We start from the raw sequence: 25,935 nt of genomic DNA on the forward strand, positions 1-25,935 counted from the left end.
ATTTTAAGCCTGAAAATGATAAAAAATCAACTGACTAAACACCAGGCCCCAATATCACGAAAAAACTTAAGTCAAATCTCAAGCTCAATCTTAACTCATTTTCCCACATTACAGTTTGACATTATTAAAACTTACTAATGTTTTACTATGTTTTAAAGCACATGCTCACATGCATTATGTTGATTAACATATTTGTTCAATATTCTAAAAAAATATTTTTAATAGCACAAATTGTACTTGAGTAAAACTCAAAAATAATAAATTTGACTCAAGTACATTTTTTGCTCTCAATTTTTTTTCTATAAAATAATGAGCATTTTTTTAATCAAGATAATGAATGAGAGAATGCGATTTTAAAAAGGGTAAAATATTTACAATTTTGAATCATATGATGTTGAAATTTGATAAAAAGGGTTGAGACTGAGATTGAGATTTGACTTGAGTGTTTTCGTGATATCGGGACCAGATGGTAAAAAATAGGCATAACAGTATTTCCTCAAAACGAGCCTAGAATTATCCATGCGAGCCAGTAGGAGACCGATAATGCATCATTTTACATGATTAAAACAATAAACGCAACAATCATGCTGCTGTCTCATCTGTGTTCCCCGATTGAAAAATATCGCATAATGGTTTCCCAGTTAAATCATACCTGATTATAAAAGTACAGAATGATAAATATACCTACGCTATTTTTAAACTTATAGGGATTTACGTGGTAGACAACCCCAGTAAGTTTCGAATTGAAAAAAACCCATAAAAAACTGCCAAATATGCATGTGTCGTAAGAGGTGTGATGAATCAGTAAGTAATATCCGATGCGGTGTACACAACAATGTCGATTTTATGTAGGTTTTTGATAATTTACTGTTTTTTTCTGCAAGTGTATCATCTGGTGTCTAGTCCCATTAAGACAAGCGCGCACAAATGTTGCTCACATAGCGTCATCGTTGTAATTGTGCGCCCTCACTTTTGATTTGAACGTAAGGGCGAGCTAAAATTCCAAAGCAGTGAACTAGATCAAATGTCCTTTGTTTTTCACTGAAAAATCGTTATAAACCAGTAAATAATAGTCAATTATCTTGGAGCATACTATAAACATTCATTATGCAGAAGGGTTTACTTAAAACACAGACGCAACCTCCACATTATTTATATCAACCAGACACATAAATACATCACACACTGTGGTTCATTACATACGTTTACAAACAATTTACAGACAGACAGACAGACAGACAGACAGACAGAACTATTTATTACGACGTGTACATAGTTCATTGTCAATGAATATATACATATTTCATGAAATGTACAAATAACATTCAACAAGACTTTGATGATATGTATGTATTACAATAAGACACGGTTGAATGATTAATACTTGAACTTGGACACCTAACATATAATGCAAATACTTTCTGCTTAAAGGCTAATTCTTTTAGTGGATCTTCAAGGTATCCGACCAACAAATATGTTACCTCATATTGTTATGGTATATTAAATTAAAAAGTTTTCGAGTGCAGATTAAAAGAAAATGTGTTATTTCACTGAAAATAATTTAACAAACAAGTTGTTTTAGCCTTCCAAAATTGCAAAATGTGATGTTGGGGTTCAATCTAAGTTGAAATAAAGAACATTTATATACAAACTAAAATAACTTTATGTATGATGTACATTCGGTCATTTAATTTACATATTTGTTATCAATAAGTTAGAACCATTCAAATGATGCCAAAATTATATGGGGACATCTGGGCTGGTATTCAATATTGGTCTTCACAAGATCTAAGAACGATGTAGCTAATCGGACTACTTGTAATTAATAACTGACCAATAGAGTGAATGAAGTAAATGATGAAATACTATAAGATTGTATTAAGTTTTATATTGAATGTGGAGCTTTTATAGAACTAGTTTATTTGTGGGTGGGATTCCTAAATTATACCTGTATTTGCATGATTTGAACTAAGACCTGTTTTAAATATGAAAACACAACAGAATAACTTGTCTTTAAGATATTAGACCCACAAATATGTCGAGTGTAGGTGCCGCTGACCTCACATTATATTGATTTGATTGTAAACGTTTTTTTTTCATAGAATGTGGTATTGAAATATTTTGACAATATTTCAAAGAAATCTTATCCTAGAGCAAAAAATATACTTGATTAATTGTTAAAAGGCAATGAATTGATCTCAAGAACATTTTTGGCTGTAGAATATATGTTTCCATTGGAATCTAGACCGAAGGTTTTGATGAACAGATTCAATGAAAGGATGCGGTTTAAAAATTTGTAAAAACATATTTTTTTTCAAATCAATTTGATGTAATATGGTAAAATGAGTTGAGATTAAGACTGAGATTTGACTTAAGTATTTTCGTGATATTGGGACCTAGTTCAGGTTAATGGAACTATCAGATTACCAGCTTATGATTCAAGATTCAAGATCTATTTACTGAATATCCAGAAGGCCATAGCCCATGTGGACAAATATATATACAATATAGTGTTTTCAGGTGATTCCATGCATACAAATAACAAAACTAGACAACAACAAAAAAACACAAAAAAACAACAACATAAATATCAAATACGCAAATACACCAACTTCATAAGTTCAGTAAATCAAAATATGTTATAATGCAATCTATTAATTAAATTAACGTGTCAATAGCGTTATATGTTTATTCACAGATAAGTTGAAATAAATACATGTACAATAGTTGTTCTATAATGAGAGTTGTGTTTGCAAAATATCTGCAACTCCCTATATCGGACAACCTATACAAAACGAAACTATAGGAAGCCTAAGGGAAATCACTTAAACTTTAAAATTCACTTTTGTAATAGTCATATCTGAATCAGGTTAGATTAGATAATGACTGTAAATGTAACAAAATTTAGAGAATCATTGTACATGAACACTGTGTGCAAATATTCAGTCTAGTAACAATACAGACAGAGAGTGTGTGTCGAAGTGAAAAGTTATATTTAATAAATACTTATGTATTGGTCGAATTATTTAGTCATATTCCGTTATGTTTTTCTATGTATTTGCATGATTTGAACTTACACCGGTATTAAATATGAAAATACAAACGAGGAAATAAAAAAAACTATTACCATATTACCAAATTGCTGCAAATGCAAAAAAGTGTAATTATTATATTCAGTAATCGTTAAACCACAACCGCAACAAAGATCAAAGATATCTTAAGTCTATTATAGTAATTAATATAAATAATCAAATTGTAAACACAACCAAAACAAAGATCAAAGCGATATTCACAAACAACTATGAGTATAATCGAGATAACACAATCAAATCGTACACAAACAACCAAAAACAAAGATTAAAGCGATATTTACACAAACAACTATGCGTAAAATCAATATAACACAATTATATCGTAAACACATAACCAAAAAACCCAGATGAAAGTGATATTTACACAAACAACTATGAGTGTAATAAATATAACACAATTATATCGTAAACACGTAACCAAAAACCCCAGATGAAAGTGATATTTACACAAACAACTATGAGTAAAATCAATATAACACAATTATATCGTACAAAAACAACCAAAAACAAAGATTAAAGCGATATTTACACAAACAACTATGAGTATAATAAATATAACACAATTATATCGTAAACACACAAAAAAAACACATGAAAAATTCAAAAATCTACAAAATGTTACAACTCAGATATTAACAAGAGATTGCTATATTGAAAAAGCGGCTATCTCCCCCATTGTCTGGTCGTATGTGAGAAATAATCAATGATGGACATGAAAATTGTACTTTTGGGCTGGAGACGAACAAACAAAGGGATCTTTACTGGGGATGACCTGCATACCAAGTATAAAGTATCTCTGTCCAAGGATGAAGTACCTTTTTCTAGTTATGAGCGGAAATAAGTGGACTTGTGACCAACAAAAAATGTTTTTCACCTGTGACCTTGATCTTCTGACATAACAAAATCAATTGGAGTTACTAGTATCTACTAATCAAGACCAACTACCAAACTAAGTATGAACGTCTTGGGCCATATCGCTTTATAGTTGTTCAGCGGAAACAGTTATTTTACATCGAGGTCAGACAGACCTTAAACCTTCTGGACTGAAAATCAATAGTGGTCATCAACCAGTCATGACCAACTGGCAAACCTAGTATTTAGTACCTGAGTGCAGGAATTATTTAGTTATTTAGTGGAAACCGTTTTTTACCACACGGCACGTTCACTGCAACATTAACCTTGACCTTGACCTTTGACCTACTGATCCCAAAATCAATAGTCAACTGGCAAACAGTGTATGAATATCCTGGGTGCAAGTTGTTTTTTTTCATTTATTATTAGAACTGTTTTCCTTTACAGTCCACTGCGGGCTAAATCATTGACCTGATGATCCCAAAGTCAATAATGGGCATCTACTTGTCATGACTAATTGGCATTTCAAGAATAAAGATCCTTGGTGCAAGCGTATTTTAGTTATTAAGCGGAAACCGTATTTTGACATCACGGTTACCGCGACCTTGACCTTTGACCTACTGATCTCAACAGCAATATGGGTCATCTACTCGTCATGATAAACTTGCATACCAAGTATGAAGTTCCTGTATGCAAGTGTTTTCTAATTATTATTGGAAATATTTCCCCCTAGGATTGCCACCTTGACTACTGACCTACTGATTCAAAAGTGAATATGGGGTCATCTACTAGTCATGACCAAACAGCATATCAAAGTAATTAAATTGAAACCGTTAATTTCCCTTAAAGTCACCGCGACCTTGACCTTCGAATTACTGATCCCAAAACCAATAGGGTGTATCAACTAGTCTTGAACGACTGTCATACCAAGTATTCAGCCTTGGTGCAAGCTTTCTTAAGTTATTCACGGGAAACCGGGTTTTTTTCATCTTAAGGTAACTGAGGCCTTGACCTTTGACCTACTGATCCCAAAATCTGCTCATCAACTAATCATGATTAACAAGCAAATTTAGCAAGACGTTCCAAGGTGCAAGCATTTTTTAATAAGTCATCGCAAACTGTTTTTTGCAACTCAAGGTAATTGCTACCTTGACCCCTTTGACCTATTGACCTAAAAATCAATAGGGATAATCTACTAATTAAGACCAACTACCAAACTAAGTATGAAAGTCCTGGGCCCAATCGTTTTATAGTTAGTTGGCGGAAACCGTTACTTAACGTCAAGGTAACCTAGACCTTTGACCTACTGGCCTGAAATTCAATGGGGTTCATCTACTAGCCATGAACAACTGACATTCTATGTATGAATATCCTGGGTGCAAGTTGTTTTTAGTAGTAATTGGAACTGTGTTCCCCTGCAGATCACTGCGACCTTAATCTTTGACCTACTGATCCTAAATTGAATATGGTTTATCAACTAGTCATGAACAACTGGCATACCAAGTATTAAATTCCTTGGTGCAAGCGTTCTTAAGTAATTCAATGGGAAACCGTATTTTCACCTCAAGGTCACCGCGACCTTGACCTTTGACCTACTGATCCCGAAACAAAAGTGGTCACCTACTTGAAATGATTAACTTGCATTCCAAGTATTATATTTATTGGTGCAAGCGTTCTTTAGTTATTCAACGAGAAACCTTTTTGTCATCTTAATGTCACCGTGACCAATACCGCGCACTTTATCTTTAACCCACTGATTCAAACAGCGAGTCATCAACCAATTATGACTGGTATGAAGTTCCTAGGAGCAAATATTCTTTAATTATTCAGCGGAAACCGTTTTTTTTTTCAATTCAAGATCACCGCGACCTTGTCCTTTGTCCTACTAATCCCAAAATCAAAAAGGAGGCATTCTACTCGTCACTACCAACTGGCATTTTAAGTATGAAGCTCTGGGTACAAGTATGTATAAGTCATTAATCGAACTGTTTTTCCCGTCTAGGTCACTGCGACCTTGACTATTGACCTACTGATCCTTAAATCAACAGGGCTTATCAACAAATCATGACCAACTGGTATACCAAGTATGAAGTTGCTAAGTGCAAGCATTCAGTAGTTATTTAGCGTTTTTCACCTCAAGGTCACATTGACCTTGACCTTTGACCTACTAATCTCAAAATCAATAGGGATCATCCACTTGTCATGATCAACTATCATACCAAGTATGAAGTTCCTAGGTACAAGCATTCTTTAGTTAATCAACGTAAACTGTTGTTTTTCACCACAACTTTACCGCAACCTTGACCTTAACCTTTGACCTAATAATCCCAAAATCAATGGGGTTAATCTAATAATAATGACCAACTGGCATACAATTTATGAATATCCGGGATGCAAGTGTTTTTAGTTATTACTGGAACTGTTTTCTCCTTTAGATCACTGCGACCTTGACCATTTACCTACTGATCTTGAAATCAATATGGGTCATCAGCTAGTCATGACTAATTGTCATATCAAAAATGAAGATCTTTGGGGCAAGCGTTGTAATGTTTTTAAGTTGAAACCGTTTATTCACCTCAAGGTCACCTTGACTTTGACCTTTGACCAACTGATCCCATAATCAATAGGTTTCATCATATAGTCATGGCCAACTTGCATACCAAGTATTAAGCTCCTTGGTGCAAGCTTTCTTTTGTTGTTCAAAAGAAAACCGTGTTTTTTATCCCAAAGCCACTGAGGCATTGACCTTTGACCTTCTGATTCCAAAATCGGCTCATCAAATAATCAGGATTAACTAGCAAGCATTCTTTAGTTATTCAGCGAAAACTTTTTCACCTGAATGTCACTGCGACCGTGACTTTGGTCCTTCTATATCCAAAATTAATAGGGGTCGTCTACTCGTCACGACCGACTTGCATACCAAAGATGAGGTTCCAGGGCGCAAGCGTTCTTTAGTTGTTCGGCGGAAACCATTTTTTTCGGCTTCAGGTGACCACGAACATTTCGTTTTTCACCTGAAGGTTACTGCGACATCGACGTTTGACCTCATATACTGGTCATGACCAACTTGCATACAAAGTATAACGATCTTCAGTCATTGGGTGGAAACCGTATTTTGACCTCCAGGTCACCACGACCTCGACCTTTAACCTTCTGATCTCAATTTCAAGGTGTAAACTGGTCATATCCAACCTGCATACAAGTATGAAGTTCATGGACCTTAGCGTTTTAAAGTTATTGAGCGGAAACGTACGGTCTGGCTAACTGACGGGCTAACGGACTGACAGACTGACTGACTGACGGGTACAAATAGTATGTCTCCCCCAGTCATTGGAGTAGACATAATTATTCAATTATATATATATATATATTAATCTGTAGCTTGAGTCCCTGCTGGTACCCTTCGGTAATCAGGATGAACATTCTCGACTCGTTCGGGAGCATCCACTGCTGCAACTATTAAAGAAAATGTATCGTTTTCTTATTAAAATAAATATAAACTAATGAAAAACTGGAATCGAAACTAAGTGATCTTACTAGCTGATTTCGATTTTTGCAAAATTTGGATTTTGCAAAACAAGAACGAGCTGAACATAAGTATAAAGACAAAACATGGCTGGTAGAACATGTTCTTTATATTAAACATATCTGGACTGTCGAATACTGTGAAAAGGATATAACTTTAGACGTTTAATATATTGCGAACCAATATTAAATATTACCTTTCTGCATGTAATTTATAAATTTTCCACCGGTGTCAATCATTAAATCACAATCGGAAGTGACGTTGATACAAGTAGACGTCGATGGTGGTTGAGTAGAACCAGATGTTGGTTGAGTAGAACCAGATGTTGGTTGAGTAGAACCAGATGTTGGTTGAGTAGAACCAGATGTTGGTTGTGTTGAACCTGATGTTGGTGAATTAGAACCTGAAGTTGGTCGAGTAGCTGCATTATGTGATATACGTCCTTGTGTCCCGTTTCTTAAATAAACAAAGTATCGTAATATTAAAAGAACAAATGACTAACTATTAGTAAATAGTTGAAAAGACGCAGAAAAATAATCAGGTCATGTCAAATTTATTCATGATTAACGTCTTCTGGTCCCAGTTTTGCGAACGTTCTTAAGCTAAACAAGTTTAAGTAGCTTATTTTATTAAATCAGATTCCTTACTTAGTCTTGAATTGACTAAATATAGTATATCATGATTGTTATAAAGACATTTCTCTTTAAAGTCCAAAATCTTTTACGAATGTAAATATAACAAAGAACAAGCGAAAACTAAAAGTGAGCATAGCTTTAGCATGGTATACGGGACTTAAGATGTGTCGAGAAATTAAGGCCTGGCTGGTAGGTCAGTTTGCTAAGGTATCTAAGTAGCCATATGATATAAACTTTTAAAAATATTTAAAAACGACTTAAGTTAATTGATAAGAGCCCAGATTTGCATATCTTTTTATTTTCTTTGTTTGTTGCTCCACAAAATATCAATATGGTATAACCTTATTAGAAAAGCAATCTTCATTGCAAAAGTCCATTTTATCATATCGCTAGACTAAGCAATATGCATAAACTTATCGTTGAGGTTTAGTGAGCCTTTTGAAAGTGAGAAACGCCTGATACACAAAAGGATGGTAGCCTCTCCGACATGATATTTTTTTAGAATATACAATTTAAGTTTTAAAAGCCAAATGATCGGGCTCAACACAAACATTTAAACAAAAGTAACAGTATTAAGTTGCACTTAACGTTGGTTTTAATTTTACAATAGTATTGTATATCCCCATACCCAACGTTGTTGTTCGATAAAGATTCCTCTTTGTCTGTTTGATTTAAAGATTCCATTTGTTCGCAGGCCTCTATTGATGAAAAGGATCTATTTTGGTTTCTGTTTTGTAACTGAAGAAAAAAAATCAGTTAAATTTTCAAAGAATAGTCCCTTCTACGATACCATATTTTTCGTATAACGCTTTTAAAGTAAATGTATATGAAAAAATAAATCAAGAAAAATATTCAACTACGACCTTTATCTGTGGACTTCTTATATAAATCGAAAAAACAAGTGGATTAACGAGGAAAACTGAACAGATGAACTGAAAATGAAATAAATGGAAGGAACATTGCTCTCCATTTGCACATGCTCGTGTGTTCCTTCGGCGTACCATCGTGACGGCGATTACGATAACTGCAATAATGATAAGCGTAATGCCGACACTTATGCCAGCTGTTGCTGACGGTCGTAACCCGGAATCAGAGCCCCTCGAACTGTCAATTTCATGATGTTTGTTTGGCGTAGTTCCAGTTGATATTGGACTTGGCAATGTAGTCGTATTTACCATTATTTGCCAAAGGTCCGTAAGGTCTGAAATACGTAAATATTCGTGAAGAGTTGTATTCACCGTAAACAAGTTAAAATGCTGTTGTTAAATGAGTATGATAATATTATTTTTATATAACATAAATTTGTGAATAACAGGTTGTTTAAATGCATACGTGTGTTTTTTATAAACATCAGAATAATATACGTCCAGTGAGTAGTATCGGGGGTTATTCTATGCTTTCCGGTGGTATAAGAGAGATAAACCAGTAAACATGGTGTTTCAAATAGTGAAAGGATCTCTTTGATTCTGTTTTACTGTTGTAAAGGTTCAGCCTGCTTTCAGTTCCAAATCAAACGTCAGCGCAATGGGCTTGGACATAAACTCAACGATATTGTATAATATTGTATAATTAATTTTCATTTTATATGTATCCTTGTAAAAAATACAATACATAACTTTTTTGTTTAAAGTTGAGATCATAAACACAAAATGTAAACATTTTGCTCGTTCTGTGCCACTTTTTTGTACTCTCTACAAGCTAACACTGAAACAAACCATTATTCCCCATTACTTACATTCGCACTCTTCTGCAAAGGCTTTCCGGATGCAGTAGATAGATGGCCTATCATTACACACATCCGTACAAACCCTACATCCCTGTGGTATGCTGGTTTGAAAATATTCATATATTCTGCATATTTTATTTGAATCTGCAATGAAATGACAATCTTTTTAAATACAGGTGATAATAATTTATTTTATTATATACCCATCAAAAATCCACACGCAATACATATCGCAAAATACGGTAGTCCGTATTCCACTCCAGTGCAATACGGCTGTATTACACTCATGTGCCGTCACGTCATAACAAGTATCGTTGCGCGATGTTAAAATGACGTCATAAAACAAAATAGTGCGTCGTTAAAATGACATTTAATATGAAAACATCTGGCTTTTAAGTGATCAAACCAGTAATGTAGATAATAAAAGAGTTATTAGTACTGCGTTTTGATCCGGAATGTCGTATTCGACTCTCGTGGAGTTTTGCAGATTGTGATTTCACTCGGCTTGCGCCTCGTGAAATCCGAATCTGCAGAAATCCACTCGAATCGACTACATCCTCCCTGAGCAAAACGCAGTAATAATAACCCTATTATAACTCGATTGTGAAGACAGCTCGACACAATCAAGTCCGTTACCATGGTAGTACTTTTTCAGAGGCCATGAGGCTGCACGTATCCAGGATCATATTAGTCATTTCACAATCTCAATATCAACGCATTTTACCACATAACAAGATAAACTGATTTAAAATCGTATATAGTTTTACATTTGTACAACTCGAGGGATGAAATGAAAAGGTTCAGTGCACTACCTTATAGATTAATAAGGTTGATAATAAATGGATCATAATTCCAAAGAAAAATAACTCTAGAGCCAAAATTGTAGTTTAGAAAAAAAAAATATTTTTGAGTTTTTACTCAATTGTTTCTTTTTTTGCTTTCGCGTTACTTTATAAAAACATATTGAAAAAATGTGTTTATCAACATAAGACATGAGATTTATGTACATTTTGCAAGGATTAAACTTTTCTAACATTATGAATTATGCTATGTTGTTCTATGGGACTATGTGTTGAGATAGAGACTGAAATATTAGGGCCTGGTACGACTCCAGTTGTCATACTCTCATTTACGGCTTCGGCCAAAAAGTGTATTGTATGGTCAAGACATATCATATATATAATAACAAGCAAATATGTCACAGGTATGAACATTTAATAATTAGTATATTGACTATGATAATTGCAGGCACTATTTTAATTGTGAAGTACGTTAACTATACATCGCGAGCAAAATAAATAACCCTAACATATATTGGAAACTTTTAAATGAAATTGTATAACATCATATGTATTCAAAATGTCTATAATACGATGGTAACACCATTCAAATGCGTTATGAACAAGTTTAATACTCATGATGAGTATGCTATTGCAATTAATTTAGATTATTGACCAGTAATATCACTGGAAACATAGATAATTTGAATTTAACACGATTACATCATACGAACCTTTGACAAGAATGCCATGTAGCAATGTTAAATTTGATGCCGATATGATATGGTTGCCATCTGTAACAAAGGGAAGCCAATCCACTTTATCTTCTGCTTCCCCAAACGTTATTACATACCCCTTAATCTCCATGTTTCGAAAACCATACGTTATATCCAAATTAGTTTGTCCAATTATCATAAATATTTCGGCCATGTCTGGTGTATGGCGATGAGCATTAGCTTTTGGAAAACATTCTAAGAGATTTGCATTCAGTTGCTCCGCTGAAATCTCACGACCAATCCCAACAGGCTTTATAGAAAGCAGGATTTCTCTGATATTATCCATATTATTAGATGTCTTTTCTATAACCAATTTCTCTTGGTTAAAAGAGTTAACCCTGAAAATAGCTATAATGCTTCCATCTGATAACCATTCGGCAAAACGAATGAGCCAATCACGCTGATGGGCAAATGGACTCTCTGCTAAAGCCGGCCACTGGATGCAGTAATGTGCTCGCTTTTGTATCATTCCTTCTACAGGTGCGCCTTCTGCAACTATAAAAGTAAGTTTTATACCCTTATAACATGCGTAAGAAAGTTAATATATAGTTTATATCAAGCAAAAATCACTGGCGAGATATTTGTCCTATAACTTGGTCCTTTTTTAATACAGGGATTTTGCTTAAAACTAACGTGTTTATTTTGTATTAAAATTGAACAAAAGCTATTCGAAATGTGTTATTAAACGTAGAAATGATTTCAACATTTTGTCCAACATAACTGTTACAATTATTTCCAAATATTTTAAGAAATACTACAAAAGAATAAAAAGGAACAACACAACGTATTCGTTGTAAATGTTGTTTAATCCAAGCAGAAACAAGCAGGTTAAGCAATGCTTGTGTCATGTGTCATTTAATGAAATAACGTTTATTGTAATAATCGAAATAAACATTTAATACATTACTGAGTCTTATATTAACATTTGTTCCATCTTAAATTAAGCTTGTAAGGCATTCATCGATGCAATCTGCACAAGTCAATTGTAAACACGCCCCCCCCCCCCCCCCCTAGGTCCGGGGGTATACCGGAGATGGCCGGGGAAATGGGCCGTGTTTTTACCTTCCAGGCGGTGCCGAGTGAATGCGGTGGTTTTGTCGTCGCGCCAAAAATAGCGGGAATGGGCCTTACTTAGGGTTCCTGGGGTGCGGGGACATTTCGCGGTGATTTTACCGGCAGTTCGTCCCCGCAGGACGGGGATTTTACCCGGGCTTCGCTGGCCCGGAAGTCAATGTCCCCGCTATTCCCCGGACCTGTGGGGGCGTGGTTACAATTGACTGGTGCATTAGATTAGGATAGCCACAGCGTAGATAGTTTATTATTTTACGGTAGTTTGTACATATAAAAATATCAACTCATAATTATCTAACAGTTCCTATTCACCTTCATTGTTTGCGGTTGGTAAAGCGTAGCAAGAGGTACACTCTGCCATTATTCGCTATAAGAATCGTTTGCAATTATAGTATTTATATTGCAGGTCATTTTAAAAAAAAATATTGAACCGTTTATGTCTTATTACTTTATATGATTTGCATCGCCGTTGACAGAATATCATTATTGTGTATAAGGCCATTATTCGTTGATAAGCATAATTTACAACATATAGATTATACATTTTGCAGTCTTCCTGTCTTACCTGAAGCAAAAGTGCCAATCCAGCATCACTGGTATTCAATATTTGTCTTATATGTATTTAAGAATGGTATAGCCAATCTCGTGTAATAAATAGCGGACCTAGTGAATGAACCCATTGAGGTCTGATCCTAAAATTGACTTAAGTTGAATATTGAATGCTACTCCAGTGGTCTAAGGGCAAATAAGTTTTTTTAGATCTTACATATAAGTACTGATACCGATACATATCGTCGCATTAGTGCTATAGTTTTCTTACTCCTTGTTTTCTTTCATTTTCAGAAAAATAGAGTTGTGTCTAAAAAAGACTTCGTAAAAAGATATTTTCGTAAATAATAACAAGAGGGCCAAGATGACCCTATATCGCTCACCTGTATAAAACTTTGTGTTATAGACTAGTGGATAATTAAAGGGCAATAACAGGGATTTGGCTTCTCTGATGAATTATGTTCATTGACACCCCACCAAATTTTGTGATGATTGGACAAATGCTTATTATTAAAAGTTTATTGATAGGACAAGAGAAATTTAAGGTAATTTATATAACTAAAGTGTAATAAATATGCGTAAAGCGCAATAACTCTCGGGAAACTACAGCAATTTTGCTAATTATCAAACACGTTCATACACATTCTGACCAATTATATGTCCAGTTTTTTTAAAACAGGCGTGTAAAACGTAGCAAATATGTATTTGTTTTAAAAAAAAACAAAGGGCTCTGTGACCTAGTTTTTGACCCCAGATGACCCATATTCGGACTTCATTGAAACAACCTTTCTTTTCTGACAAATTTCCAGGATATTTGGGCTGAAAATGTTACCTCTAGAGTGTTAACAAGCTTTTTTCTATATTTGGGCTCTGTGACCTAGTTTTTGATCCCAGATAACCCATATTCGAACTTGAGCTAGAAATCAACAAAATAATATTTCTGACAAATTTCTATGATATTTGGGCTGAAAATGATACCTCAAAAGTGTTTACAAGGATTTTCCATATTTGGGCTCTGTGAACTAGTTTTTGACCCCAGACGTCCATATTCAAACTGGAGCTAGAAATCATTGAAACAACCTTTCTGACAAATTTTCACGATATTTGGGCTGAAAATGTTACCTCTAGAGTGTTAATAAGGTTTTTCCATATTTGGGCTCTGTGACCTAGTTTTTGACCCCAGATGACCCATATTCGAACGTGGGCTAGATATCATCGAAACAACCTTTCTGACAAATATTCAGTTATTTGGACTGAAAAAGTTGCCTCTAGAGTGTTAACAATATTTATCTATTTTTTGGTCATGTGACCTAGTTCTTCAACCCAGATTACCTATATTCGAAGTCGTCCGAGTATTACTGGAACAAACATCCTGACCAAGTTTCGTGATAATTGAGGCAATAATGTGACCACTAGAGTGTTAACAAACTAAGTATGGACAGACGACAGACGACGGACGGCGGACATTCATCAATCATTAAAGCTCACCCTCAGCCTATGGCGAAGGTAAGCTAAAAATATGAGGGGTGCAGATAATTGTTAAAATCTACGACATTTTAAAACGCCCTATGGACTAAATGGACATTTTGCCACTATATATATATTAAAAAACTTTAACAATGAATTGATATTTTGTTGATATAAGTTTTATTATATCTTACTCTATAACTATCCTTTCTGTGTTTTATATTGAATGGTTGCCTAACACAATCTCTAAGCTATAAAATTCCGGGGGGGGGGGGTCAACAGTAAAAGGTCATATTTTTGCTATGTTTAGTTTTGTATTTTAAACGAATAAATAAGCGTGTTTACTTAGAGAGATAATTGTTTTTTTCTACATCACTTGACCGCATATGCTGACACATCATTGGCAGACGCTCGCTGATTGGCTGATAGAGATTTAAGCACCAAATACGATTTAAGTTTAAAAGATAGAACAAAAGCGCCCTGCATATTACTAAAAATGAAGCCAAATACTAATAACAGAAATAGAATTATCTCGAACAGACTTGTCTAGACAACGGTAAGCATATAAACAATTTGTCTGATTCCCAGCGTACTCTGCACAACAAGAGCACCGATAATGAAATGGTAAGGGCAGGTAACCCAGGCTAATAAACGATATGCTTTAAACGTACATGAAACGTTTTTCTTGAAATGAGATCAATTCTATTTTGACATCTCATGGTTTCCCAATACACGTAATTCGAAATGTTTACATTAAACTTCGTGACACAATGGATTTTAATGCGTGTAGTTTAAATGCATAAATACGCAAATGAAGTATTCCTCTTTCGGAATTAAGAAATATATTTCCAATAAAATTTGAATTAGAAGGTAAAAACAATTTAAATGTACAACGATACATATAAACTGACGTAAACCTGGGAGGAAACGTTCAACTACCCTATAATTACCCAAATGGGGTCATATTATCTGTTTATGAAAATAGCAATGACTGGGAAACCATCCGCATTACATGTACGTAGCGATAAATACATAAATGTTAATTGGGTTTTACCGGTTTCTAAAGTGGTTTCCCATTAAAAACGTTTATATAGGGTTATTGGGTAAGTGCCAAGGGGAATGTTTAGTATTGTTTTCTCTCTCACATACTAAAATATCATCAGGTAGATTACAATTTGAACAAAAAGTTATACCGTTATTGAAATGAATTATCTGGATATATTATTTTCAGGTAAATAATGATCATTTATAACTTCTAAATTACTTAAACCCACTATCGAGTATGCCTAAAGAAAAACATTACGTATTTTCAGACAAATCAAGAAAATGGGGGGAATCAAACCTATACAAGATCAGCAGTCTTTAATCGTTAAGCTACCATTTGAAATTATTTTTATCAGAGTACCTGGATAATGTCCAACAATAAATGTATACAACGTTGGTGTTTTTAAAAAAAAAAACAAACACAAAAACAAATAAGACTTACCCAAAATATATCTCAAATCCACTAAGAAAACACAACAAAATTGTCACGTAACCGTCGTTACGTATCAACTTTAAAGTGTTACGTAACATAAAAGTTACGTATGAAACACTTTAAAGTAATTACCAAAAATCAATAATAGAATTCAAAATTTATTTGTATCAAAAAGTAAATACTCCATATTTGTATCAAAAAGCAAATACTCCATCATGGGATCAAATGTAGATACACTTAGATGCTGACAGTTCGTGATAGCCGCTGGCTATTAGACCAATTAGCGTGACAGTTCATGACTATAGAATACATCCCTTCGTCTGTAATAAGATATTAGATATGCATACCTGTCACAAACTGGACGAGATCAGCAGTATATATGAACGCATGTTACTCATGTTAGTGAGATTAGATTTTGGGCGTGGACTAGACATATGGCCCGTATGATACTTTATTATATACTGATTATTATACTTAGAAAGAACGTGGAACAATAAAGACTTAGAACACTTGAACAGTTGTTGGTTGGTTACTGAACGAACTATCACGAAAGTTAAGTGAACAGTAGCATTACGTGACACGTAAAAGTTTGGCGCCTGCTGACCAAGGATTCGAACAGGGTTGACGCGGAACACAACGGCGAAGTACTAGACCACCTGAAACGAAAAAGGGGTGAGTGACAATTTCGGTTTATTGGATAACATAGAGAAATGGCAGAACCAGATATTAGTAGAATTTTTCAAAATTTAGGGGAACAATTACAAAATGTATCGGCTGTAGTAGGCACTCAGAGTATAGCATAAGTAGTACCATATTTTGACGGGGATACGAAACAATTCAAATATTGGATAAAAAATATTGAAAAATACGGCGTTCTTACGGGTCTAGATAGCGAAAGGTTAAAAATGGTAGCTTATCAGTCTAGCAAAAATGCAGTTAGTGATTTTATACAAAGATATCTAAAAAGTAACCCTGATGATAACTGGGATACACTAAAAGGGGAATTAAAATCAAGATTTTCGGAAGTACAAGATCCACAACATGCTTTCTGTCTATTAAGGGCAATAAAACAGACACCAGGGGAAAATGTTCAAATATATGCAGAACGACTTTTAACGATGGCGGAAGAAGCTTTTGTAGGTCATAACGGCGTCCTAATAGTTATTGAAAGGCAACTAATAGGGTTCTTTATTGATGGTTTGGCACATGATTTCCTAAAAATGAAAGTAATGCGAGAAAATCCAGATACTCTTCAAGCCGCGGTGCGTAGTGCAACAAATGAACAAAATCTTAGAACTAGATTTAATCTTCGAATAGGTAATGCGCCGAGTCAAAATAACAGGCATGATATTAGCATCAATGATAGGCATGAACCTATGGAAATTGATCATTTAAGACCAAATAAATACTGCATATACTGTAGACGGCCCGGTCATAACATAAAAGATTGTAAATCAAGAAAACGCGAAATAAATGCCATAGGTAAAGAATTTCAAGTTCAAAATAACCAAATTAGTGATAGGCCAAATAACGATTGGAAATCAAAGATTGAATGTTGGAATTGTGGGAAAATGGGTCATTTTCAAAGGGAATGTCGAAATGGCAGGAGACCATATTACGCCTCACGTAATCAAAAAAACTAGGAGTCTCTTATCATAAAGAAGTCGGTGATAGGAGAAAACATATGTCAACATTCACTATAGCAATTTGTGGGAATCCAAATTCATGTCTGATAAAAATAGGAAACATTTCTTTTAGAAGTTTAGTAGACACAGGTGCTGAAGTTAGTTTAATTAGTCGAAAGGCCCTTAGGTTATTACAAAACAAACCTAAACTCTCAAATAAACGCGCTCATTTACAATCAGTTAACGGTAATTCGCTACAAGTTGATGGCTCAGTACAATTAAAATTTAAAATCGGCCGAGTTCACAAAGTGCACGAATTTTATGTTGTCCCAAATATAAATAGAAATATCATTTTAGGCAGGGATTTTTTATCAAAAAATGGGGTAAGACTCTATTTTGATTTAGAATGTATGCGCATAGATGACAGTTATGTACCTTTGGAAGAAGATTTACATATTGCATCAATTGTGAGACTTCAAAAATGTACTGTCTTGAAACCACAAACACGGTATTTATTAAATGGTAAAGTAAAATCCAATCCCAATATAGATACAAAAAAATGTTATGAGATTAAAAACATAAACAATTCATTTTTAGATTCTGAACCAGGCCTTGTAATTGTTAATTCCGTGGTTAAATTTCAAAGCAAACGTACATTTCCAATTGCAATTATAAATAACACTCATAAAACAATTAAGTTAAGGAAAGGCAGTGCTATAGGCAAAATCGAAAAATTAGAGGCTCAAGAAATTGCTTCTGTTCAAAATACTTCGGTTAAAGGTAATCCAATGACTGATGATGAAATTTTGACAGACTTACGAGTACCCAAAGATCATGCTGAAACGATCTTACCAATTATAATGCAAAATCGAAAACGTTTCGCTAAAAACGACTCCGATCTTACTCAAACTGACACCGTTACCATGACAATCGAGACAGGAGATCACCCCCCAATTAAATTACGACCATACCGCACACCTTTGAATAATAGGAAAATTATTGACAATGCAATTGACGAAATGCTTGAGGCAAATGTAATTAGGAAGTCACATAGTCCTTGGAGTTTTCCCATTGTAATAGTAGATAAAAAAGATGGCACTAAACGATTTTGCGTAGATTTCAGACAATTAAACAAAATTACAAAACCCACATCTTATCCTTTACCTCTCATAGATGACATATTGGCTATTTTAGGTAAAAGTTCATGGTTTAGTTCGCTTGATCTTAAATCAGGGTATTTCCAAATGAAACTTGCAGAACAAGATAAAGAAAAGACTGCTTTTACGACCGGATTCCGAGGTCTTTATGAGTTTAATACTTCTCCTTTCGGACTCTGTGGAACTCCTGGACGATTCCAAGAATTACTTAACCAAGTATTAGAAGGCTGTGAAAGTTTTGCCATTGCGTATTTAGACGATATCTTAATATTTTCAAAAACAAAGGAAGAACATTTGGTACATCTCCAAAAAGTATTCAAACAACTTGAAAAACATAAACTCAAATTAAAACTGAAAAAATGTCAATTCATGCAAGAAGAAACACAGTACTTAGGTTTTGTTATTGATAAATTAGGAATCAGACCAGACCCTAAGAAAGTAGAAGCAATTAGACAAATTCCAACTCCTAAATGTGTAAGAGATGTTAGGTCAGTCTTGGGAGCTGCCGGCTTTTACCGCCGATTTTGTCCAAAGTATTCCGAAATGGTTGAGCCATTGATTAACTTAACTAGAAAAACAGTCAAATTCTTTTGGTCACCAGACTGTGAACGAAGTTTTCAACTACTTAAAGACAATCTGACGAAAATTCCCTATTTATCTTATCCTGACATAAACAAGCCTTACATTTTATATACAGACGCTTCAGATAAGAATATCGGAGCATGCCTCACACAAAAATGTGAAGAAAACGAGATTGGGGATTATGCTAATGAAAAACCAATTTATCTGCTTTCACATAAATTGTCCGATACACAAACGCGGTGGAGTACCGTGGAAAAGGAAGCATTTGCCATACATTACGCATTACAAAAATTAGACCATTATTTGCACAATGCTGAGTTTGTTATTAGGACCGACCATAAACCCTTAAAATATCTTTTAGAGTCTCCCATGCAAAACAAGAAAATTCAACTTTGGGCGTTAGGCATAGCTGGTTATAACTGTAAAATCGAATATATACCCGGAAAAACTAATATCATAGCAGATTTCTTGAGTCGCCCCCCATCGTCCGATACTAACCAAATTGACCCACCCACGGATTACGAACCGGATATAAGTGATAACACCTTTCAAATTTCCGAAAATTATGTTCCAGAGAATACTAAGCAAGTCAACGCCATCAATTCCCATTATCTAAATAAAAAACAGGTTGTTGATAAAGAATATGAGGAACAAGATTCTTTCGTAGAACCAGTGAAACAATTTGAAAGTATGTCAATGGCTAATGAACAAGATCTTGATGCCAATATTTTACAATTAAAGATGAAACTGCGACATGGTCAGCCTAGCAAAACGGAGCAGAATAAATATATTGAAATAGACCGCATTCTGTATTACTTATCAAACGCTGATGAGGAGCCAAATTTGAGATTAGTAATTCCCAGCCATTTAACACCTTTAGTCATTACGCAATATCATGATAATAACGGGCACCCGGGTAGCCAAAGGTTATTTGCAACCATTAAACAAAAATACTTTTGGCCTGGACTGTTTAAAGAATTACACGCATATGTTGAAAAATGCGTTACCTGTCAAAGTCGTAATTTAACCAAAATAAAAGCTCCCATGCAAGACCGTCTCAACATGGCACCATACCCATTCTCAGTAGTGTCTGTGGATGTCCAGGGACCATTACCCATGACCAGTTCGAGGAATTGCTTTATTATTTGCTTCTTAGATATGTATTCCGGCTTTGTAGAGGCTTTTCCAGCACCTGACAAAAGTTCAGATACCTTAATACACTTACTGGTAGAAGAAATCTGTTGTAGATACTCAACTCCCCTTCGTTTAATCTCCGACAATGGTAGCGAAGTAACTAGCGGTGCTTTCCAGGCCGTTCTGAAAGAATTAAACATAGATCATGTAAAAACTTCCACCTACCACCCTCAGGCGAACGGTCAAAATGAAAGATCTCATGCAACTATCAATAACATTTTATCAAAACTAGTAGAGGGTAATGTCCGACAATGGGATGTACATCTTAACATGACCTTGGCCGCAATGAGATTTTCAACATCAGAGAGCTCTAAACATTCACCCTATTTCCTTCTTTTTAATCGAGACCCGGTTCTTCCAATCGATAATCTACTTAAGCCCAGAATGAAATACCATGGCGAACAGTACTATCAAATTATGCTTAATGCGCAACATAAAGCATTTGTAGAAGTCCGCAGACAGCTTAAAAAATCTAAACGAAAACGAGCAGAGTATGCAAATAGGAATGCCAAAGACATACGCTTTAATTTAAATGACCCTGTCTATTATAAGAACTTTCAAAGACATAATAAATTGGATGCTAAATGGAAACCGTATTATCGGATAATCGAACAGAAATCACCACTAACCTACCTAATAAAAAACCAACTTGATAACTCTATTGTTAAAGTGCACGCTGAACAAATACGACATGCAAAAATTGACGAATGGCCAATTCCCAAAACAACTAATAAACGACCTATACGAAGAGCAAACTATGTTGTCCCACCAAGTGATTTATCAAGTTCTGATTCAAATGATTCTGAGCCCATTGATTCAGAACCCCATCAAGTTAATTTACCTCCTATAACAAAAAGAGTTAAGCAAGAACTTGGCACCGATTCTGATAGTGAAAATGAAATACCCCTCGCAGAACTCCAAAAGATTCTACGAAATAAATCTAAAGTCACAGAGATGCCAACAGAGGTGACAAATGATACTCTAAGCAGTTCTGATTCTGAATCTCTTATGAGCGGCATCAATCTAAATAACCCACCCGCATATACAAATCATATTGATTCTGATAATCTGATAACCCCTGAGTCTAGCGACGATGAAGCAATGAATATTGAGGCTGTTTCAGCTCCCCCACTTAACGTCAAAAAACATAAGAAGGATTCGAGGCATAAAAAGAACGCGATAAAAACAATGTTAAAATGTTTGTCCGTTATGCTGTAATCACAATACCTTTCTTATGAATACGATGTGCTAAACATCCGACACCTACACCTTGCGACTACGAGTTGCTTTAAGAATGTTGACATATGTAGAAGACTTCACACTATATAAGTGCATTGTGTGAAAATACAGTAATCGTGTGAAAATACTGTAATGGTGCGAAAATACTGTCATTGTGTGAAAATACTGTAATTGTTTGTAAATACTGTAAATACCTACACATCGATTATTAATGATTGATTGTTATCAATTATATTGATCATCTATTTTCAAAAACAAGGATGAATTATCTTAATTACCTTGTACTCTGGTTCGCGATTGGCATGAGTGATGTTTCAAAAACACACTGGCAATTAACACCGGCATTTGACACTAAGGTGTTTGCAAACTTTCTTGATCAAGTTGATCAGAGATTAATAAATTCTACGCGAATGATTACAAAAAAAAACGAACTCAATTCTCCATTCTAACTGAATTTGAATTACAATCTTGTGTACAAAACATTAGTCCCTTCTGCGAAGTTTGCTCGGCGCTTTATCAAATGAGTTTGTCCCAGTTCTGTATTACAGCCTTATTTATGAAACAAACAATAAAGTCAAAAGTCAATGCTCTACCATAACAAGACCAAATAAACGCCTACCAGCCGCGGAATATCTATATGATGGTATTTGGATGATCGCTTCCAAAACGGACTTAACATTTGTAATCATATGCCAAAACTCCATTCAAACTCATAGCAAAAAGACAGTAGAAGCTCCTTTAAGTTTGCTATCGTTGCAAATGAACTGCAAAGCGTATAATGAACATTTTACACTGGGGTCATGGTTTACAAATAGTTCAAGACTGCTATTAAATAATTATGAACATTATCAAGTACTTCCCAATTTCACATCACTTCAAATCTGGGAACCTCTCCATAAGATTCTTACTAACGTCTCAAAAATTGAAATGCCTGATGAATTGAAACAGATACACGAACTTCCCTTAAGAGCTTTAATGAATAAATTAATTTACTTACCCAATTCTGTCCTTGACGTATCCTCTGGGTGGCCACTATGGAAAATAATTACAATCATAGCAGCTGGTGTTCTGCTTGTCAGTGTGACCGTTCTCATTCTTTGTAAATATCCTTCTGCCTTTCTCAAATGTATTCCTAACCGATCGCGTCCCAAACCACACCCACAATACAGTCAGGTGGTCTACAAGGCCAGTGAGGAATCTACTCTCGCCCAATCAGAGGCGGGGCCTGAAAAACCGGGTATCTGCAACCAATCAACGTCGTCTGCGAACCCGATGTCCGAAGCCATCCAACGACTTTATCCTTGCTTGGATCGAATGGATTTAAACCCTGAGGGCCACAATTAAAATTGTTGACAGCCACTGGGACTTCTGATATGTCACTAAAAAGATCGTCAGCCGACGATACCACAATAGTGATGGACATCATTAATGGACTTGTACATAAGAATCGTTTATCTATTTATGGACTTATTCACTGAAGTACATGAGAAAATTCACCGGGTAGCGGCCCAACGCCAACTCCATGTCTGCGTTTGCTGCTCTGATTCCACAGTCTCTCGTAGATCGGTGAGAGCCCTCGCCAATAACCGGGCCGTGTTCCAAAGCGTTTGGACACGTGCCACAGCGCATCTAGAGCTGCCACCTCAAGGACCAGCCGCGTCACCCCCCCCCCCTCCCGGTGTTGCCACTTACATGGACGTGCTCCGGATGCTCGAGTGACCGCCCACGGTCAACAACCACGAACAATAACCTAGACGTCAATAGTGTCGACTAGAGACATCTTCAGTGACTTTTCAGACGTGTTTAAATATTATTATTTCAGTTTAGTGTATTGTGTTTGTTTCTGTTGATTATTTTTTTTCTTATTTGGTTTCGGGTATAATTTATGTGCATGTATTCTTGTTCTCTTCATATTTCATATAAAAACCAAAACAAAACCGTACCTTCTATTCACCATCTCCTTTTAAATTTTTGTTACCAATCATCTACTTTATCATTAATCGATTATAGTTGACAGAGTTTTTCTCAAGTTTAAATACCGCAGAGTATTTCTCTCAGATTAAAAGTCTACATTAACACCATTCCTGTTGACACCTCATCATTAGCAAGTGTCATCATCCTCGCGAGCAATTCACTTTGACACCAATTAACCCTGCGGGTTTAAGTAATGATCGTTTCTCCGATCTTTACCGAAATAATTATCACCTCTTTATGACACTTCCTAAAAATAAGATTAGGGCGGAAACGCGTTGCTTGCGCCGCTTGTTAGATTTAAATTGGCGCTTGGTAAATTGATAAAAATTATTGGAAATAATTATTGGGATAAAAGGTATAACAAAAGGTATAACGCAAGGATTATTGGTGGCAAAACGAAACATTAATTTTTTTTCTCTGGTTTCAGATATCGAAACGAAATTAAATTAAAATATATTAAGCAAGATGAAATAATTCCCATGATGAAATATTTCTTTTAAGAAAAATCGGACGAATGTCACGTAACCGTCGTTACGTATCAACTTTAAAGTGTTACGTAACATAAAAGTTACGTATGAAACACTTTAAAGTAATTACCAAAAATCAATAATAGAATTCAAAATTTATTTGTATCAAAAAGTAAATACTCCATATTTGTATCAAAAAGCAAATACTCCATCATGGGATCAAATGTAGATACACTTAGATGCTGACAGTTCGTGATAGCCGCTGGCTATTAGACCAATTAGCGTGACAGTTCATGACTATAGAATACATCCCTTCGTCTGTAATAAGATATTAGATATGCATACCTGTCACAAACTGGACGAGATCAGCAGTATATATGAACGCATGTTACTCATGTTAGTGAGATTAGATTTTGGGCGTGGACTAGACATATGGCCCGTATGATACTTTATTATATACTGATTATTATACTTAGAAAGAACGTGGAACAATAAAGACTTAGAACACTTGAACAGTTGTTGGTTGGTTACTGAACGAACTATCACGAAAGTTAAGTGAACAGTAGCATTACGTGACAAAAATTAATATTAAGCAAATTAAACAAATAGTGAAAACTTACTTTTCGAAAATCCTTCATCACTAAGAATTACACTAGTTAGCACCAGTCCAACATGCAGTACAGAGCTCATTTTTCGTGACAGCTGTATTCTAAATTGTTCGAAAAAAGGAAGGCAAGGCGGAAGTTACCCGTCACTTTATAGGACGATATAAGTGCGTCATGGTATATTTCTGATTGGTTTAAAGTTTTGCACGATAAAGAATTCGAAATTTTGCCAACATGCAATGAAACTGAAACGTACATGTATGTAGTTGATAATGAATTACTCGCCCATGATTAACAAGAACCATTAATTAAAGAGATGCGTGCAAAAAACCTGTCGGATTTAAAAGATCTCTGCATCCTAAATAACTACCATGACATTTTTTTAAAGGTGAATATAAGGATTCCCTCAAAATGATTTTTATTTATGTATTAAATTCATGTAGGACATTTTGTGTCTTCACTGACCGTGCAAAGATAAAAAACTAAAATAATAGAATATGTTCAACAGGCAAATTACTGATACATGTATTAGCATCTTCCATAGAATCAACGATGATCATTGCATTCCTCACTTCACGCTATTAAGTTTCAACTATGGAAAAACCTAGTTTGGTGTCGTTATCACTCTTGAAAGCTTTAATACCTGGCACCGTATCAATACAGCAGCTCAGAGCAATACCATCCAATGTGTGGTCCGTTGTTTGCTTTACGTCAGCCTGGTTGCTTGCTGATTGTTGAACTGAATGCATAAGGTGTTTCTTCACTATCAATCTAAACTCATAGGCCATTTTCAATTCAAAACAACCTCAGATGTTTGCCGGTATAACAGCAGAATTAGTTTTTAACTGATTGCCAATGAAGTGTATTATTGCATAATTAATTAAGATTCCCGAGAGTGAAGTTATTACGTTTAACTGCTAAATTGAGATTACTATGCGAACTACTTGCAGCATAGTTAATTGTAAATAAATTTGACATTATAAACCGTCAATATACATTCGAGGTTGTTTAATATTGAAAATGTTCGAGGTGTTCCGAATGTCTTTTCTATGCGCTACATGACTTTAATCCACTTTAAGCTCGCATGAACAGGGACCGTATTTCTTCTTTTCGTCTTTACATTGATGAACAATGAAAGAAAC

At 35.0% G+C, this 25,935-nt stretch overlaps 1 protein-coding gene across 1 annotated transcript; it reads right to left on the minus strand.

Moving 5' to 3' along the window:
• Positions 1 to 1,137: 1,137 nt before the first annotated feature.
• Positions 1,138 to 25,110, minus strand: LOC128235339 (uncharacterized). The gene is made up of 7 exons (XM_052950154.1): positions 24,809 to 25,110; positions 11,345 to 11,881; positions 9,841 to 9,975; positions 9,107 to 9,306; positions 8,734 to 8,843; positions 7,667 to 7,926; positions 1,138 to 7,400 (listed from the first exon to the last, which is right to left on the minus strand). The coding sequence occupies exons 1-7, from the start codon at positions 24,876 to 24,878 to the stop codon at positions 7,315 to 7,317; spliced, it is 1,398 nt and encodes a 465-aa protein (XP_052806114.1). The 5' UTR covers positions 24,879 to 25,110; the 3' UTR covers positions 1,138 to 7,314.
• Between the last annotated feature and the right edge of the window lie 825 nt (positions 25,111 to 25,935).

Source organism: Mya arenaria, chromosome 5, assembly GCF_026914265.1.
Source record: "Mya arenaria isolate MELC-2E11 chromosome 5, ASM2691426v1".
NCBI lineage: Eukaryota > Metazoa > Mollusca > Bivalvia > Myida > Myidae > Mya > Mya arenaria.

Bases quoted from the DNA above. Each gene is read 5' to 3' on its own strand.
- LOC128235339 (XM_052950154.1), bottom strand. From the start codon at position 24,878: ATGAGCTCTGTACTGCATGTTGGACTGGTGCTAACTAGTGTAATTCTT. The intron at 9,976-11,344 runs GTTCGTATGATG...ATTTCATTGCAG, and splicing joins ACATGGCATTCTTGTCAAAG to ATTCAAATAAAATATGCAGA. The intron at 9,307-9,840 runs GTAAGTAATGGG...TACGTATTTCAG, and splicing joins CTTTGCAGAAGAGTGCGAAT to ACCTTACGGACCTTTGGCAA.